Source organism: Suncus etruscus, chromosome 3, assembly GCF_024139225.1.
Source record: "Suncus etruscus isolate mSunEtr1 chromosome 3, mSunEtr1.pri.cur, whole genome shotgun sequence".
Taxonomy (NCBI): Eukaryota; Metazoa; Chordata; class Mammalia; order Eulipotyphla; family Soricidae; genus Suncus; species Suncus etruscus.
This window is the reverse complement of record NC_064850.1, coordinates 19,122,800-19,138,096: the sequence shown is the minus strand read 5'-3', so window position 1 is coordinate 19,138,096 and position 15,297 is coordinate 19,122,800. Positions and strand designations below refer to the sequence as shown.

Below are 15,297 nucleotides of genomic sequence, written 5' to 3'. Positions count from 1 at the left end.
ATGTTAAACAGACTGCGGTTCAGCTTGTCACATAGTGGTATCTTTTTCCTGAAGAAAAAAAAATTTTTTTTGCTTTATGGTTTATGTAAATCAGTCAACTGCCACGTGGAGGTTAATGGCAGAAACCTGACATTTGGGCATTCAGTAGGAGAGCAAGCAGGGCGCCTTGGTTGAACCATAATCAGTTGCCAGCATTTTGCAAAAGTAAGAAAATGTGTATTTGGTGCGCATTCATCTCCACATTTTGTGTGCTTTTAAGTAGAAACTATCCTTTTATATCTCTGGGTTTTTTTTTTTATTTAATTTAATTGGGGGGATTGAAAGTATTTAGGATCTCCTTGGCAGAGCAGGGGTCACACCTACTGGTACTCAGAGCACCGTGCAGGCTGGCAACTACCTTAACCCCTGAACTGTCTCCAATCTTGATGAAGAACAAATCAGTACAGCATAAGAACACATGTGAGTTGAATTCATCTCATGTTACCTGCTGTTAGCATTGTAACAAAACCAAGAGAACTAGGAAGATGAGGGAGGAATTCTGCAGAGAATTATGTTATGTAAAATTAAAGCAGAATAGGGGAAAGTATGAATTGTCCAGAATTTTTTTAAAAAGTTGTATATGAGAGTTTTAAGAGCTGGAAAATTCTGTTATTTCCTTGTTTTAAAGCACATCATAATCTGAGTTTGATTAGAAAAACAAATATAGGGGCCGGCGAGGTGGCGCTAGAGATAAGGTGTCTGCCTTGCAAGCGCTAGCCAAGGAAGGACCTCGGTTCAATCCCCCGGCGTCCCTTGTTGTCCCCCCAAGCCAGGGGCAATTTCTGAGCCCTTAGCCAGGAGTAACCCCTGAGTATCGAATGGGTGTGGCCCGAAAAACCAAAAAAAAAAGAAGAAGAAGAAAAGAAAAGAAAAACAAATAGAGGGGCCGGAGCGGTAACATAGTGGTAGAGTATTTGCCTTGCACATGGCCAACCCCGGAAGAACTCTGGTTCAATTCTCGGCATTCCATATGGTTCCCCGAGCCTGCCTGGAGCGATTTCTGAGTGCAGAGCCAGGAGTAATCCCTGAGCATGGCTGGGTGTTGCCCAAAAATCAAAAAATGTATTTGTGAAATCCTTGCTCTTGTCATATATGTAGTTAAATACTCTTGGAGGCTTTACAGTGCTCGTAGGCCAAGAAAGGAAAATAATTGTACCCATCCCATCACACAGAATTTCTTGATTTCTTCTGATTACTGGCTGTCATTTTAAGAACACAGCAGTACAAGTTTGAGGTTTTATAAACAGATCTAGGATTTATCTGGGCTCTGGAACAGTTGTATAACTTTTAAATCATGTGGACTTTAAGTTAGGAAGACAGAAATCCTTAACTCTGTGGTTTGTGGACTGGGGTTGAGCCCCCTGGCAGTGGTCGGGGAACCATGAGATGCCTGGAATAGACTAGGGTCCGCCATATTACAAGGCAAGCACCTTAAACCATGTACTATCTCACAGGCCCTGTAGTTTGAATTGGTTTTTGTTTGGACAGATGCATTAACTCAGGACTCTATTGGAAGAGCTAACTTACCACTAAGCATATCTAATCAATAAATAGACTGTGGACAAGCATATATAACCTGGGTAATCAAGACCGTAAGTATATTATAAGTCACAAATATATTGAAAGTATATAACCGTGTATGGGTCGGAGAGATAGCATGGAGGTAGGGCGTTTGCCTTGCATGCAGAAGGACGGTGACTTGAATCCCAGCATCCCATATGGTCCCCTGAGCCTGTCAGAAGCGATTTCTGAGCGTAGCCAGGAGTAACCATTAAGTGCTGCCGGGTGTGTCCCAAAAACCAAAAAAAAAAAAAAAAAGTATATGACCATGTAGTGGATTAATTTTTACCTATTTTCCCTCACACACAGAGCTTACTCCTGGTTTTTTGCTCAGAAGACTATATGGCAGGGGTCTCAAACTCAGTTTACCTGAGGGCTGCAGGAGGCAAAGTCGGGGTGATCCTTGAGTGCAAAGCCTTGAACATTGGGGCGTGTGACCCAAACAACTAAAAACAAAACAAAAAAAGACTTCTCTAGGGCAGGGCCACAAAATGTTGTATGGAGGGCCGCAAACGGCCCGCGGGCCGCAAGTTTGAGACCCCTGCTATATGGAGTACTGGTGATCGATGTAGTGTGACTCTTTATCCTAATGTTATTATTGTACGTACGCTCATTTCTATGCATTCCTGTTGGGGATTTAGTGAGTTTTCTTCTAAAGCTGTCTTGCTTATAACTCATTGTGCTAATAATAATTTTTTAGTTATGAGTAGACAAAATAAGGTATTAGATACCCTAAAATCTTTGGAAAGTAGTATATATATTTCTCTTTGTTTATTTTATTTATGATTCACACCTGGTAGTGTTCAGGCTCTGCATTCAGGAATTTCTCCTGGTGATGCTGGTTGTGTTTGTGTACAAGGCAAATGTACTCTCAATGTACTATCTGTCTAGTCCCCTGGAAAGGAGTATTCCTTAACAGTTACTGTATTACTTATTACTGTTTTCTTGGGTGTTGCTGCTTTGTGAATTTGTTTTGCTTTTCAGTGCTATATCTGCTGCACACCAGAGAGGCACATGTTCTGCTGCTTAGCCACATTCCTGCTGTAGTTCACTGATTTTGCTAGGGGCCACACCTAGTAGTGCTTGGGGGGCTCATGTGTTACTGGGCCTAAAACCCAGGTTTTCACTTGTAAGGCATGTGTTCCAGTCTTTTGAATCATCTCCCTAGTCCCGCTGTGGTCCTATTTTTAAGAATTTCCTCCAGGGGCCAAAGATAGTACAGCAGATAGGAGGGCACTTGCTTTATATAAGACCGACTCAGTTCAGTCCCTAATGTCGCATAGGGTCCTCCTAGTCTTCCCTAGCACAATGGTCCCTGAGCACTATTATGTGTGATCTATAACCCAAAAATAAATACTTCCTTCAGAATTGAAGTAGGGAGGTGTTGAAGTGATAGCACCAGCGGTAGGGCATTTGGCTTGCACACACCAACCCAGGTTTTTTTTTTTTTTTTTTTGGTTTTTGGGCCACACCCGTTTGACGCTCAGGGGTTACTCCTGGCTATGAGCTCAGAAATCGCCCCTGGCTTGGGGAGACCATATGGGACGCTGGGGGATCGAACCGCGGTCCGTCCTACACTAGCGCTTGTAAGGCAGACACCTTACCTCTAGTGCCACCTTCCCGGCCCCTCCAACCCAGGTTTGATTCTCAGCATCCCATATGGTATCCTGAGCCTGCCAGGAATTATTTCTGAGTGCAGAGCCAGGAGTAACCCCTAAGCACGGCACAAAGAAACAAACAACAACAACAACAACAACAACAAATAATTGAAGTAGGAAAAGAACTGAAATGGAAACAAATGGTTTGCAGGAAAGGAAAGAAGCCTTCATTTTATTAAAGTATGTTAGAATGACTAGAGGATTCTGGATTCTTTTACTCTATAGGCACCACAGCTGAAGGGAGCCTCTGCTCCCACCATGAGAGGGCTGTGTGTGCTGGGATCAGACTCAAGGCCTCTTGCTTTGATTCCCTTGGAGCTGTCTCCCTGGCTTCTGAATAGGTTGTTTTAAGTTTGTTGCCTTGTGTTCCTCACCAGAGTTGTTGTTGAAATCAGGAATGGGTGTATCTTGTTTCATTCTTTTCCAGATTGCAAAAGTTGAGAAGCTCAAGCCTTTAGAAGTGGAGCTGCGACGCCTTGAAGACCTTTCAGAATCTATCGTGAATGACTTTGCCTACATGAAAAAGCGTGAGGAGGAAATGCGGGATACCAATGGTGAGGAGAGGTGCCTCTCATTTCTCTATAGAAAGCCAGAATGGAGACAGATCCCCAAGCTGTCAATTCTGGTGTGCCCTTTTTTCCTTGCAAAAGGGACGATATGAAAGGATTATTAACGATTTCAGTGTTATTTCTGCTGCAGGTAATGCCCCCTTATTAGAGTTTCAAGGAATCAAAATTTCTTTTGTGGGGCCAGAATGATAATACTGTGGGTAGAACTCTTACCTGGCATGAGGCCAGTCCAAGTTCTATACCCAGCAGCACCTATGGCCCCAAGTAGAGCCAGGAGTAAACCCTGAGCACTGCTGGGTTTACTCCCCCCCCCCCCAAAAAAAAAACCCTTTTTGTGATATACAGATTATTTTCAGCTGATAGTTATCAAATGAATAGCTGTAGTCTTTATAATTCCAACATGTGTAGAATGATGATAATTTAAGAAAATATTTCATGAAAGTATGTTAGGTCCAGGGACAGAGTGAAGCTAATTACTGTCCTTTGATCCATTGTTGATCCTGCTGAAGCCTCGCCTCAATATACTTACGATGCTTTTCAAAATGTTTTAATAGAGTCAACCAACACTCGAGTTCTGTACTTCAGCATCTTTTCAATGTTCTGCCTCATTGGACTCGCCACCTGGCAGGTCTTCTACCTGCGTCGCTTCTTCAAGGCCAAGAAGCTGATTGAGTAAGAAGGCACAGTCTCCTCCCACTGCGTATCTCAGCCAGCTGAACATCGCTGGGACGTGCGGGGCCTAAGGCACCCTCTCGACTGCACCATCAAGGCACGTCAGAACTTTCTTGCCAGACGGATCTCTCAGTGTGGGAGGACATGTGTTCCCACCTACACCCAACAAGTCAATGAGGGACCTCTTTATATCGGTAGGATTTGGACTGGTTTTGCAACAATAAGACTATTAAATCACTAAATTCACCTATGACAAAAAAAAGGGGGGGGGGTTACCTAGATAACGCCAAAGCCAGCATTTGTTTCCTTATGTGAGCTTTTGAACCATCTTTTCTTTCCTTCTCCATTTGTTCACCAGCTTGGGCTTCTCTTCTGGTTTCTTTACAAAGATCTGTATAGCCATTCTGAAGTTGTTTCATTCGGATTGTCTCCTTTGAATTTCCCTGTGAAAACATCCTAACTTTCTCTTGACCCTTAACTGAAATGTTTAGGTAGTTTCTGGTATTTCTTTTCATAACTTTATGTTTCCTAAGAGGATGGATGTGAATACTTCATGGCAATGAGCTTTGAATTGTGACAATTCTCAAAATTTCATTTTTTTTTTTAGAGAATTAAAATATTTGTGTTCAACTGCTTGAACTTTTTTCGTGTATGTGTATTTTACACCTGCTGTGGATTCTTGTGCCCACCTCAGAACAGTTCTCCTTTGGCCACAGCTGCCGCCTTCCAACCTCTAGCAACCACTAATATATTAATCAATCCTGGCATTTCAAGAATGTTCCAGAAATGCAATCATTTAGTATGGAACTATCTAAAAATTACATTTTTCACTCAGTGTATTTTCTTTTTTAAAGCCCATCCAATTTGTTTATATATCAATAATTTATTCCTTTTTGTTGTTCAATAGTACCTCATAGTATGGATGTACCACAGTTTTTTAACTGTTCACCCTCAAAGAACATTGGGCTTATATTCAGGTTTGGGTCATTATTGATAAAGCTGCTCTGAATATTTTTGTGTATAAGTTTTTATGTAAACATGAATTTTCATGTCTTTGGAATAAATGCCCAAGAGAGCAACCATGATAAGCACATTAATCAGTTAGAAAATGCTCTTGTTTTTCTTCCAGAGTGGCTCTATCCACCAACATCTGATGGAATCATTTTTTTTTCACATCACCAGTGTTCTGTTACTATTTTTTTAGTTCTTTGATAGCCGTGTGTAATGATACCTCATTGTGGCTTTCATTTGCATTTTTCCAATGGATAATGATGTCGAGCATCTTTTAATGTGCTTATTTGCCTGCCATCTGTACATATTCCTGAGTGAAATGTCTGTTCATGTCTTGTGCCTGTTTTTGAATTCGATCGTTCTTTTTCTTACTGAGTTTTAAGAGTTCCTTCTGCTTTCTTTATACATATCATTGTCAGGTATTTGGCTGCTTGAAGTTTTAATATAATTTTTTCCAAGGAAAAGTTAGTCTTTTTACTTGGCAGTCACTAACTTCATTCTTTAACATAGGAAGATATGTTCAGCTCAAGTTAAGATACAGGAGGCATAAATAAAGTGGCACAGGGGATGGAAAGATAGTAGGTAGGGTGTTTGCCTTGCACTTGGAGACCTCAGTCCGATGCCTGGCATCCCATATGGTTCTCTGAGCACTGCCAAAAGTAATTCTTGGGTGCAGAGCCAGGAGTAATCTCTGAGCACTGCTGGCACCTGTGGGGGAGAGGAGTCATGCAGCACATCAAGGAGGATTGTGAATTGAGTAAATACTTGAAAATACACACAGAATCAAAAGTCATTGTAGGAGACTTTGAGGTGCTTAAAGGCCACATCAGTAGTGTAAATAGAGGATTATTTTTGCAACAAATGACCGTGTCTTGATGCAGTTTTTAAGAATAACACTCAACTTTTCCTCTACTTTCACCAGAAAGGCAGGTAAGAGTGTTTCTTTCTGTACCCTCCTTTTTAACCCTGCTACATTTACAGGGCTTGCCTATAAGTTAACAATGGCAAGAGTTGACAGGATTTAGGACAGTGCAACTGATAGTTAAGACATGGCATGTTGGAATTAGCAGAAAACATGCTGTGATGACCTGCATTAATACAAAGGTGGAAGAGAGAATGAATTATGTTCAGAGTCTTTTTTCTTTTTCTTTTTTCTTTTTTTTTTTTTTTTTTTTTTTTTTTTGGTTTTTGTTTTTTGGGTCACACCCGGTGGTGCTCAGGGGTTACTCCTGGCTGTCTGCTCAGAAGTAGCTCCTGGCAGGCACGGGGGATCATATGGGACACCGGGATTCGAACCAACCACCTTTGGTCCTGGATCGGCTGCTTGCAAGGCAAACGCCGCTGTGCTATCTCTCCAAGCCCATGTTCAGAGTCTTAGGCTGTTCTTTTAGTGTTCAAGCTACTAAGAGCCCAAACATCTTTGTTTCTTTGGATTCCCAGGATGAATTTCTCTGGGATAGCAAAAAATGGTTCTTGTACAACATTGCCACCTGCTGTTGGGAATTGGTAGGTGCTATTGCTTCTACACAATGCTTTGCCACAAGGGCAGATGTTGAGAAAGCCTGTCTGAAGTAGTAGTATCTTTTAAGTGGTGAATTGTGTACCCAAGAGGGAAAGAATAAATTAATTTGTGGGTTAAGACCCATCCTTAGCATTTAACAAGAGAGAAATTCTATCCTGTACCTTTAACCTACTAAGATATTCTTTCATATTTCTAACTGGTGCCTTTCCCCTTTTTAGCAGCAAAGAAAACTGCTCAGTTGGTTATGTCTTCTGTTCTGACACAATTTCAAAGAAGAATACAGGAATGGAAACTATTCTATTTTGCTGATGTTTATGGTCCCAAACATGACTTGTGAAACTGCTTTCATGCCCTTTTCTTTTATATGCCAAAACTATCAAAATGGTCATCTGTACTTCTGGTTTAAAGTTCACTGAAATTTCATCTTGATTTCATCTATAAAGTCAGATTATTTGCCTTTCATTTACAAAGAAAGGACCATTGCAAGAGCAAATCAGCTTCAAAAAAATGTAGATGTTACCTGCTCTCCTGGTTTTGAGCCTATTCAATGTGATGTGTTCAGTAGAGCTGAGAATGATCATATAGGTAAACTTGGTTACGCCATGTAAAACCCATCGTAAGCCATTTTCTGTTTCAGGGAAAGAGGCGTGTGGCATTTATACAGATTCACTTGTAAGTGTTGGATTGGGGATTTTTGTGTAAATTTTCTCAATAAAGGCTAGCAGAAAACATTTTAGGTGTATTTTTCTGCTTTGAGTACCTCTGGATTGGCAGTGATTCCATTTTAGAGCACGACAACATTTATGTGATGAATTAGAGAAAAAAAATACTGCCTCTAAGTTATTCTGAATTTAATTCTAGACAGTTGATGTGGACTATTAAAAATTGTATATGAAAGTTATATATCTGCAGTAAGACTAAACAGGCTTCCATAAAAGATTATCTGTAGCATCCTCTCTTTAAAATGAACAGTTGAACATTTTTCATAAAGTTGATTTCCCCAGGAGTCAATCTAAAGTGCTTTGTATAACCATGGACTAATTTGATCCAGCCTCCTCCATGATCCCCAATGAATCTGTTAAGGACTTCTTACTATACTCAAATCAAACATTTGAACATAACTGTTTTAGTTCCAAGGAGCCAGAGAGACAACTACAGGCAAGTTGCTGCCTTGCATGATCCCCTGTGACAAATATGGTCTGCAGAACACTGTTGTGAGTGACCACTGAGCAAGAGCCAGTGCTTAGCTTGTATGTGTCCAACCCAGGTTCCATCCCCAACACTCCATATGATCCCCTAACCATTCCCAGAAGTGATCCCTGAGCTCAGAGCCAGAATGAAATTGAGCCTAGGTGCTTGTGGCACAAAAACAAACCAAAAAGTTTCTTTTTGAGGACCCAGAAAGTTAGCTCAGCGGGCTAACTAACATGCTTGTAGGAAATTCAAGTTGGATCCCCAGAAATGCATTTGGTCCCCCTATTACTACCAGGAGTACTGGGAAATAACCACGATTGGCAAGTACTGCCTGCAGTGATTCTTCTGTATCTCCCTTCCCTGTGTCTTACCAAGACCTAAGAGATAGCTCAAGTTGCGGAAGCACATAGCTCCAAATGGCTTCTTTGCTTTAAGGAGACTGGGTTCAATCTTCAGCACTCCCTGGGCTCCCAAGAACCACTGGTTGGGATCCAAAGAACAATAGCAGAAGTGCTGATGTTTTATACAACTTGAATGAATTCAAATGAATTTTCTCACCAGTATCTTAGACTTTTTGTTTGAACCCCAGTCTGTCCCAGGTCAGCCACATTACAAGGCAAGCACACTATCCACTGACAGTATATAGTTTTTTGGGGGGGAAGGGCACACCCAGTGGCCAGTGGTTACACGTGGCTCTTTGTTCAGAAATTACTCCTGGGTTGGGAAACCATATGGAATGCTGGGGATTGAACCCAGGTCCGAACCTACGTCAGCCATTTTCAAGGCAAACGCCCTACTGCTGTGCTACCACTCTGGCCCATGACAGTACATGTTTTGCAAATTATTCAACAGTGATATTTTTATTTTTATATTATTAAAATAATTTTTATTGTCACCAAAGTGAATTACGAATCTTTCACAGTAATATTTAAGGTACATAGTGACACTGGATCAGGGCCAACAGTGGTATTTTTAGTTCTATATTAAACTCAAAAATGGGTTTTAAGGGGTTTTGTTTTGCTTTTTGGACAATGCCCAGGTTGTTCAGAGGTTATTTATTGCTCAGCACTCACGGACCACTCCTAGTAGGCTCAGGGCACTGTATAGGATGCTGGAGATTGAACCTAAGCCAGTTACAGTGCAAGCACTATACTATCTATCCTGCCTCCCAAATAAATTGGGGGGGAGGGGTTGAGTCACACCCAGCAGCACTCAGGGGTTACCCCTGCCTCTGTACTCAGAAGTCACTACTGGTAGGCACAGGGGACCATATGGAATGCTGGGAATTGAACTGGGGTCTGTCTGGGGTTGGCCACGTGCAAGGCAAACGCCCTACCACTGTGCTATTGCTTCAGCCCTCTCAAATAATTTTTAATCTCATAATATCAAGCAGTTTTTCTAGATATTCATGATAATGTCCTTTAAAAGTAAAATCCGGGGCAGTAGAGATAACACAGCAGTAGGGTGTTTTGCTTTGCACATGGCCCACCTGGGACAGACCAGGGTTCAATTACTGGCATCCCATATGGTCCCCTGAGCCAGGATCGATTTCTGAGCACAGAGCCAGGAGTAGCCCTAGCGTTACCAGGTGAAGCCCAAAAACCAAAAAAAAAAAAAAAAAAAAAAAGTAAAACCCAAGCTGTTGTCAAGTTTTTATACTAATGAATGTTGCAGTGGTCAGTAATAAAAAGACCAGTATTTTACAGAACTTTATGTAAGGAATATAAATAATCTGATGGGCCCTTTGGATTGAATAGTATGTGAAAAAAATGGAGCCACACCCCCAAAAATTGCTCCTGGCAGGCTCAGGAGACAGATGGGATGCTAGGAATCTAACCTGGGTCAGCCACATACAAGCAACCACCTTGCCTGCTGTATTATTGCTCTTGTCTCCCAAGAACTGTAAATTTAAGTACAAGCACTGTCTAAGAAATTATGAGGGCTGGCTCCCTAATAGAAATACTGGATCCAGGTAAGAAAAACAGAATTCCCTTGTTCTCCCATGTTGAAATCCAATATAGAATGTGATAGACAATGTGTACAAGAATCAAATCTCAAAAGGAATGTCAGAGGAATATGAACACAACCTTCACACTTCTCCCCCATTCTACCAATTCTTTGCCTCCTGTATATGCAGTTTCTGCTAGCCTCTACATCTGACTCTTAAATCATCCTCATCTGGTCACAAAGGAAATTAAGTGTTTCTCAGATATTTTTATGAAATTTGAATCTTTTCACCTCCACTTGTTTCGGGGCCACCACCAGCTGTGCTCAAGGCTTACTACTGGTGGTGCTCCAGGGACAATATACTGTGCCAGGGATTGAATCCTGGTTGGTGGAGTTGTAGGCAGATGCCCTACCTGCTGAACTATTTTATCTCTCAGCCCTCTGCCTCTTTTTTTAGAATACAAATTATCTCCAATGAGCCTCTCTGCCTTTACTCTTTTTACGCCACATGATCACCAGACTTGTTTGCAAAACATAACTCAGTCTTATGTAAGGAGATCTTATTGTTTATTTTCTGAGTAAAGGCTAGATAGAAAAAGCCTTAGATTGGAGCTTTCTCAACAAATAGGAACATACAAGAATCCTATAATTTCCCATAATTATCCACTGCCAACAGGGAAAGTCAAACTATACAAAACATTTGAAGCCCTATCTTCTCTCTCCACGAGCACCCTGGGGCACCAGCCACTTGACCCCAGCACAACCTACTATCAGAGATCTGGAACCAGGCTGCTGATTGAACTCCCAGCTCCTGACTAAAGATGAAAGCATTCAGCAGGTTGCCTGACCTCTCTGAAGATGCTTTTTAATTTATTTGTTTGTTTTGGTTTGTTTTCTGTATTATGGGACCAGTGTAAGTATTAAGTGGGATAATGCATGGAAGAATAAAACCTCCAGTAGGGTGCCAGGGATGTAAAATAATAAACAGATATACGCTTGTTTGTTTATATTCCTATACTTAGCAGATGAAAAACAAGCTTGGAGAGGTGAAGTTGCCCCAAGTCACATAACTGCTAGAACAAGTTTCTGCCCTGGATTGCAATGCTCCTTCCTAATGGACTTGAGGGCAGGGAGAGGTCTTTTTTTTTTGCCAATCATTCATTCCCAATCCCTACTACTAAATATCTGACACCTAGAGTCCAAAGATCAGATGGTCAAATACAGATAAAACACAGAAGAATGTGAACATCTGCCAGAAGGAAGAAGAGGAGTTCAAATAGTTGTGGCAGAGAAAAGGGAACCAGGGCTTGTTGGTTCTGGGACCCACTGACCCAGAGAGAGAGGACAAGAGGAGAACATCCGAGTCCATTCCAGTAGCTCTTTGCTGTCAAACTCAGAGCTGTGTCTGTCCAGCGTGGGAAGCAGCAGAAGAGCTTCCTGGCCAGAGAGAGAGAGGGAGGGAGGAGGTCGGAACCGGAAGGAGACCAGCGGGGAGGCGGGGGTAGCCCCACTGCCCCGGAAGTTCTCCCGACTGCTTCCGGGTCAAGGGTCAGGAGCCACCATGGAAGCTACTGCTAGAGCTGCGGGGCAGACGGCGGCTCGGGCCGGCATCTGAAGAAGCCTGAGCGGCGCGAGCGTTTGGGGAAGAGACGCCGCCATGTCGGTGCTGGGCGAGTACGAGCGACACTGCGACTCCCTCAACTCGGACTTTGGCAGCGAGTCCGGGGGCGGCGGGGATCCCGGCCCGGGGCCCAGCGCCGGGCCCGGGCCTCGAACCGGCGGCGGCGCGGTGGAGCAGGAGGAGCTGCACTACGTCCCCATCCGCGTCCTGGGGCGCGGCGCCTTCGGGGAGGCCACACTCTACCGCCGCACCGAGGTAGCGGCCCCCCTGCATGGGGCTGGAAGGGGGTGCCTTCGATGGCGCCCCTTTTTCCCTACCCTGGTTTTAGACCTAAGAGCAGGTCTTTCCTTGCCCCTTCTCTGACTTGAAGTCTCTCCCTGTGTGCCAGTGGGGGGGGGGATCTTAACCGTGCTTCCCCCCAAGATCTTGGGGGAATCCAGACAACTTAGGTTCCCCCCCAAGATCTTTGGGGGGAATCCAGACGATTTAGGGGGCTTTGCAGACTGGAAGGGGAACGTGGCCTGGAGAATGGCTGGCCTCGCCCACATTGCTTGCTTTCTCCCACTGCATCTTTTCCCACTTTTTTCTTTTTCTTTTTCAGGGTATGAGGAAAGAGGGTGGGGGAAAGGAAGAAAGAAAAAGAGAAAGGAAGGAAGGAAGGAAGGAGGGAGGGAGGAAGGAAGGAAGGAAGGAAGGAAGGAAGGAAGGAAGGAAGGAAGGAAGGAAGGAAGGGAGGAAGAGAAAATAAGGAGGGAAGGAAGGAAGGAAAGAAAAAAAGCTAACGTTCCCACTTTTAATAGGCTTCTCTGCACTTCTCATGAAGTTCAGAACCGAAGTTTTATTGGAACATTTCTCTACGGGATGGTCCTCCTGTGATGTTGAGAGCTTCATCTGTAGATATATCCAGTAGCGTGGAAGCCTTGGAAATACTTTACTGGGGTATTTTAAAAGAATTCATTCCCCCTCTTCCTCCACACCTTGGAAGCTGGCACCTAAAAACCCATTCATTGGAACAGTGTTGGGATTAGGACCTAATGTAAATATTGACCCCTTCCAAAGTCTTTACATAGAGCCACATCCTTTGAGGAGTCTCTTGGAACACTGACCCTTCTTTAAAATATTGTAAGAGGGGCTCCAGAGAGGAAAGTACAGTGGGCAAGGCCCTGCACTTCTGACCTGGGTTCAGTCCCTCGTTCTGCATAAGTTCCCTAAGCACAGAGCCAGAAATAAGCCCCTAGCACTTTAGGGTCTGGACCCCAAAGCAGAAAACAGAAGAATGTATCTTGGACCTTGTTATGGAGACAATACTTTTAAAAGCTGTGGTCTGGGTTTTATCACCAAAATCTGTTCTAGAAATAACTGTTTTAGGAGGATTAGATGGGGTAGCTGGGAGTGATTCACCCAGCAGTGATTCAAGGCGCCACTTGAAGCTCTGAAGCAGACTTTTAAGGGTGAAAGATGGACCAGAGTTGGTTGTAAAAGGTATCTTACGATGTTAAAATTATTCTACCTCCAGCCTAGGCCTTACCTGGAATTGACATGATGCAAATTAAGTATAGCAGCCATATAAGAGCTTCTTTAGTGCCTTGCATTCCTATCTGGCTTTATATTGTTCAGTGATTTGCAGATTATATTAACGATGTCTAATTCATATTTTGTTTAAGAGGGAAAAAATAAGTAAAAGAAATTGGTCTCTGCCCATCTAGGAAGTTTTCTTTCTAGGCTTGCAGTGCAGGTGTGGATCTCACTCTGCTGGCGAGAAGAGAGCACGATGCCTCTATTACTGTGTTATATTATAGGATGACTCATTGGTTGTGTGGAAGGAAGTTGATTTGACCCGATTGTCTGAGAAGGAACGTCGTGATGCTTTGAATGAGATTGTTATTCTGGCGCTCCTGCAGCATGACAACATTATTGCTTACTACAATCACTTCATGGACAACAACACCCTGCTCATCGAGCTGGAGTACTGTAACGGTAGGCTGGGTTTCCGGGCTTCCCCCCCCACAGCAAGCCATTCTGGGACTTGGGCTTTGAAGGAGGAGAATAAACTTAATCAAAATTTGAAGTGGTTTTTTGGAAGGTAAGATAAATAGTTCAGGCGCTGGAGTTTAGAAGTGCTAAGGAAGAATGATGTTTCCCTCGTTATAGTTTCAGTCTCAGATTGTTTTGTGCATTTGGATTTTACATTCACTTGTCAGGATTTCTTTTTAATTATGAAAGAACATTAGATCAGCATTTAGAGATACTGTGGTTTGTGTGGCAGTATACTTGATACATTATGGAATAGTAGACCAGGGTAAGGGAAATGTCATTGGGTCATGCCTGGTAGTATTCAGGAAACCAGATGTGGTGCTTGGGATTGAACCAGGGTTGGCCATGTGCAATGCCCTAACCCCCGTCCTCTCCAGCTCATATAATGAAGTCTTACAGGTAATTCTTATTTATATTGAATTCAGCATAAGCTTTCTTCCTCAGAAAGTAAAGTATGGTCTTATTTATCTATTCTCTGATTGTTTTGATGATTTTGATTGTCAACAATATAGTCAGCTGCTTGTACACTGTTACCGAGGACTGAAAAATTTCTCTGTGTTGCAACTTCCTTATCTTAATGAGTTTGTTAGGGCCAGAGAGATGGTACAGGAAATAAAGCTTTGTCATCCATGCATCTGCTTGATGCATGAATCAAATTCTGATTTGATCCCAGCACCCAGATTGTCTACTTAGCACTGCCAGGGTTTCTCCTTGAGCACCAAAAAAAGGAGTAGCTGCTATTTATGGTTGGATGTGGCCCAATTCACCTACCTCCAAAGTAAAGTATTTTTTTAGTAAATAATAATAAGTTTGTTGATAATCTGCCTATTCCCTACAGTTTTTATTTTTCTTCTTCCAATTATTTGAGGACACAGCCAGGTCAGGGCTCAGGAGTTGCTTCTTGAGGCCAAGAATTGGCCAGAGTCTCACACTTACAATGCAAATATTCTGCCATTGAGTCACATCCCTGGCCTGGGTTCTTGTATTTTTGTTTGTTTGTTTTGAGTTATACCCGGTAGTACTCAGGGATTACTCCTGGCTCTGCTCAGAAATTGCTCTTGGCAGGCTCAGGGGACCATATGGGATGCTGGAATTCGAACCACTGTCCTGTATGCAAGGCAAACGCCCTATCCCCATGCTCTCTCTCTGGCCCAGGTTGTTGTATTAAGAGGTAAACCCTCTAGTATTGTAACTGTTAAGTAGCATATATTTTAGACATTCTATTATCCTTGTTTCATAAGAGAACTCCCAAACCCTTTTCTGAAATTTTTTTTTTGGTTTATTTATTTATTTATCTATTTATTTATTTTGCTTTTTGGGCCACACCCGGTGACACTCAGGGTAACCTCTGGGTGTGCACTCAGAAATTGCTCCTGGCTTGGGGACCATATAGGATGCCAGGGGATCGAACCGAAGTTCATCCTAGTTTAGTGTGTGCAAGGCAAACGCCCTACTGCTTACGCCACTGGT

The 15,297-nt window shown here is 42.8% G+C and overlaps 2 protein-coding genes across 2 annotated transcripts in view; both read left to right on the top strand.

The window, feature by feature from the left end:
• TMED10 (transmembrane p24 trafficking protein 10) overlaps positions 1–5,137 on the top strand; it is a 36,337-nt gene extending 31,200 nt beyond the window's left edge. Inside the window, exons 4-5 of the mRNA XM_049770492.1 lie at positions 3,685–3,811; positions 4,381–5,137. Of these exons, the coding sequence (XP_049626449.1) occupies positions 3,685–3,811; positions 4,381–4,502 (249 nt within the window). The 3' untranslated portion in view covers positions 4,503–5,137. The remainder of the gene's footprint in view (positions 1–3,684; positions 3,812–4,380) is intronic.
• Positions 5,138–11,734: 6,597 nt separating this feature from the next.
• Positions 11,735–15,297, top strand: part of NEK9 (NIMA related kinase 9) — a 43,723-nt gene continuing 40,160 nt past the window's right edge. The window contains exons 1-2 of the mRNA XM_049770325.1: positions 11,735–12,048; positions 13,593–13,770. Coding sequence (XP_049626282.1) covers positions 11,830–12,048; positions 13,593–13,770 — 397 coding nt within the window. The 5' untranslated portion in view covers positions 11,735–11,829. The remainder of the gene's footprint in view (positions 12,049–13,592; positions 13,771–15,297) is intronic.